This window comes from Thunnus albacares, chromosome 3, assembly GCF_914725855.1.
Source record: "Thunnus albacares chromosome 3, fThuAlb1.1, whole genome shotgun sequence".
Lineage (NCBI taxonomy): Eukaryota > Metazoa > Chordata > Actinopteri > Scombriformes > Scombridae > Thunnus > Thunnus albacares.
In genome coordinates, this window is record NC_058108.1 from 38,459,771 (window position 1) to 38,462,270 (window position 2,500).

The 2,500-nt window shown below is 44.1% G+C and overlaps 1 protein-coding gene across 2 annotated transcripts in view; it reads left to right on the forward strand.

Annotated features, from left to right (window-relative positions):
- Window positions 1–2,500, forward strand: part of LOC122975998 (wiskott-Aldrich syndrome protein family member 3-like) — a 23,614-nt gene that overhangs the window by 9,598 nt on the left and 11,516 nt on the right. The window contains exons 2-3 of one of the 2 annotated variants that reach the window (XM_044344237.1): window positions 429–568; window positions 675–809. In XM_044344237.1, the coding sequence (XP_044200172.1) occupies window positions 436–568; window positions 675–809 (268 nt within the window). In that variant the 5' untranslated portion in view covers window positions 429–435. Of the gene's footprint in view, window positions 569–674; window positions 810–2,500 lie in introns of both variants that reach the window. The other variant, XM_044344230.1, reaches the window with a different exon arrangement.

Here is a 2,500-nt window from a genome sequence, read left to right on the forward strand (position 1 = left end):
TCCTTTTATTGTAAATGTCAGTTTTTCCATCAATAACGAGCCTGAAAGTTCGAGGATGCTTTAGTGTCTTTTTCCAGCTGTTTAAAAGATAACATGAAGATGACAAAAATATTCTTCTTCTTCTTCTTCTTCTTCTCACCTCTTATGTTACACACAGCAGGAAACACATGAAGTAAACATGATTTGGGGAACAGAGGAAGATCATCACTAACAATGTGGGAAACATGTTATATCACTTTCTTCTAAAGCTCTTTGATAACAGGACGTCCCCATGAACGGTGGTGTCGTGTCCTTTCATCTCCGTTACATTTAATGCACTGATCTGTGATGAGGGTGATGTCAGGTTCATATGAGGACACAGGAACTCTTACAGAGCTGATACTGTATGTAGCTGTAGATAAAAACATGACGTCTGTCTGTCTCTGCAGGTCAAACATGCCGTTGGTGAAGCGGATCATTGAACCCAGATATCTGTGTCGTGGCGCTCTGCCCGATGGGGTCGCCAGTGAGCTGGAGTGCGTCACTAACAGTACTCTGGCTGCTGTCATCAAACAGCTGGGAGGACTCAGTGAGTGTTGGCAGTTATGGCTGTAACTCTGCTTCTATGCCTGCAGGAGAAGCTCTCCTTACACAAGCCCTGATGTTGCTGTCTGTTGTTTGTTGGTGACGTGCAGGTCGCCATGCAGAGGACATCTTTGGCGAGTTGTTCACAGAGGCCAACAGTTTCTATCTGAGGATGAGCAGCCTGCAGGAGCGAGTGGACCTGCTGGCAGTGAAGGTCACCCAGCTGGACTCCACCGTGGAGGAAGGTAGTTAATAAACACTGCAGCTGAATAATTACTGCTGTCAGATCATTCATGTAACAGGGACGCACACTTCACATTTAGCTTCTGAAAGGGCCACGCTGGTGCTTCTGGGGGTTTCATCCATCCATCATCTTCAGATTCAGCTCTGTCTTCACAATGACACTTGAAAACACGTCTACACAATCTCATCAGTAATTACGTTTTTGCGATTAATTAACACAGACTCAAGAAATCTCTGCAATATTTGCAAGAGCTGCAATTTTTCTAAATTACAGCAACTTTTCCACATGAAACGTCCAAATCAACAGGCGCTTGTGGTTTGGACCAATCGTGGCGTTTGGTGTGGTGGTAACTGACGTCATTCAGGTGGAAGATGGACAAATCTCACCTGCCAACAAACACGATACCATAGACGAGCAAAACAATTCCCAAATGTTCCCAAATGAGTTTGCAATGCAGCTCATGTAGTGTGATATGCAGGACGCTTTTTATCCAAGGAAGACATTGCATATGACTTTTCATTGGTAGTGGTTAAAATAAATCACATTATTTGCCTTTGCTTGCAATTTTTCCCAATTCCTGCAATTTTACCACAAAAAGAGACATAAAAGCTGCTGAAAAATCAAACATTTTTGGGTGCAGTAATCACAAAAAAACTGCAAAGTCCTTGCCGGACCGTCTCATGCTCCATCTTACCTCATTTCATGAACAACGTCCAAAGATATTGGAATTCTTTTTTTGGAGCAACAAAACAACATTAAGGAACAAAACCCACCTGCATCCTGCAGAGAACCATGGCCTCAGGCTTGCTGATCCTAACTTTAACCTGAGCCCCAAACCGCCCCAGTTCTCACTGGAGGTCGAGCTGAAGCCAGCCAACGTTCAACATTCATTCAGAAATGGTCATAAGGAACAATCCCAGTGAAGTCCAATTGATGCCCACCAAAGATGTGTTGATGTCCTGTTGAGAATACAAACACTCACTCAAGCTGTAAAAGCACTGAATGTCTCCTGATCAGATACAGTTATAGACCTTCTCCTAGTCTACAAATACATTCAGACTCACTGCACAAACTCCTGTGACCGCTGCAGTATGGTTGCAAGAGTAAACAGCCTCTTGAATCTGAGGGTCAACAATCAGTCTTCTCCCCAGCACCATGGTACAAGCTTTCCCAGAGAGGTAGATGTGGTATAGATGTGATACCCCTTGAATTCAAACTAATTCTCTGCCTGTCCACAAGGAGAGTTCTCGATCTCCACGAGACATTAAAAAGGCATCAGCCAAATCAACAATATCCAGGGCCTTTAGCATCTCAGGGTGAATCCCGTCCACTTCTGGTGACTTTCTGCTGCAGGGCTTTTTCACTAACCTCAGTGACCTCCATCAGATTACTGGGTAAAACCTCCCCAAGTCCAACTCCCTTGTATTCCTTCTATTGTACAATATTGACTGTCGGACTCAGCAGTTCTCCATTTCTAAGAAAAGTCTGAGCGAAGCCCCAACTCCCCTCCCTGAGTTGTATGCAAGTGGCAACAACCATGCCTTGAGGCTGAAGCACCTTAGAGTGCTCCAACTGACTCCCATTCAAAAAGCCTCTAATAAATGTGCTGCCGGTCATTTTGGAAATTATTGCTCCATTAATAAGATTTGAAGACTTATAGCAGCTTTGATGTCTGCTGTGTGGACATTGATT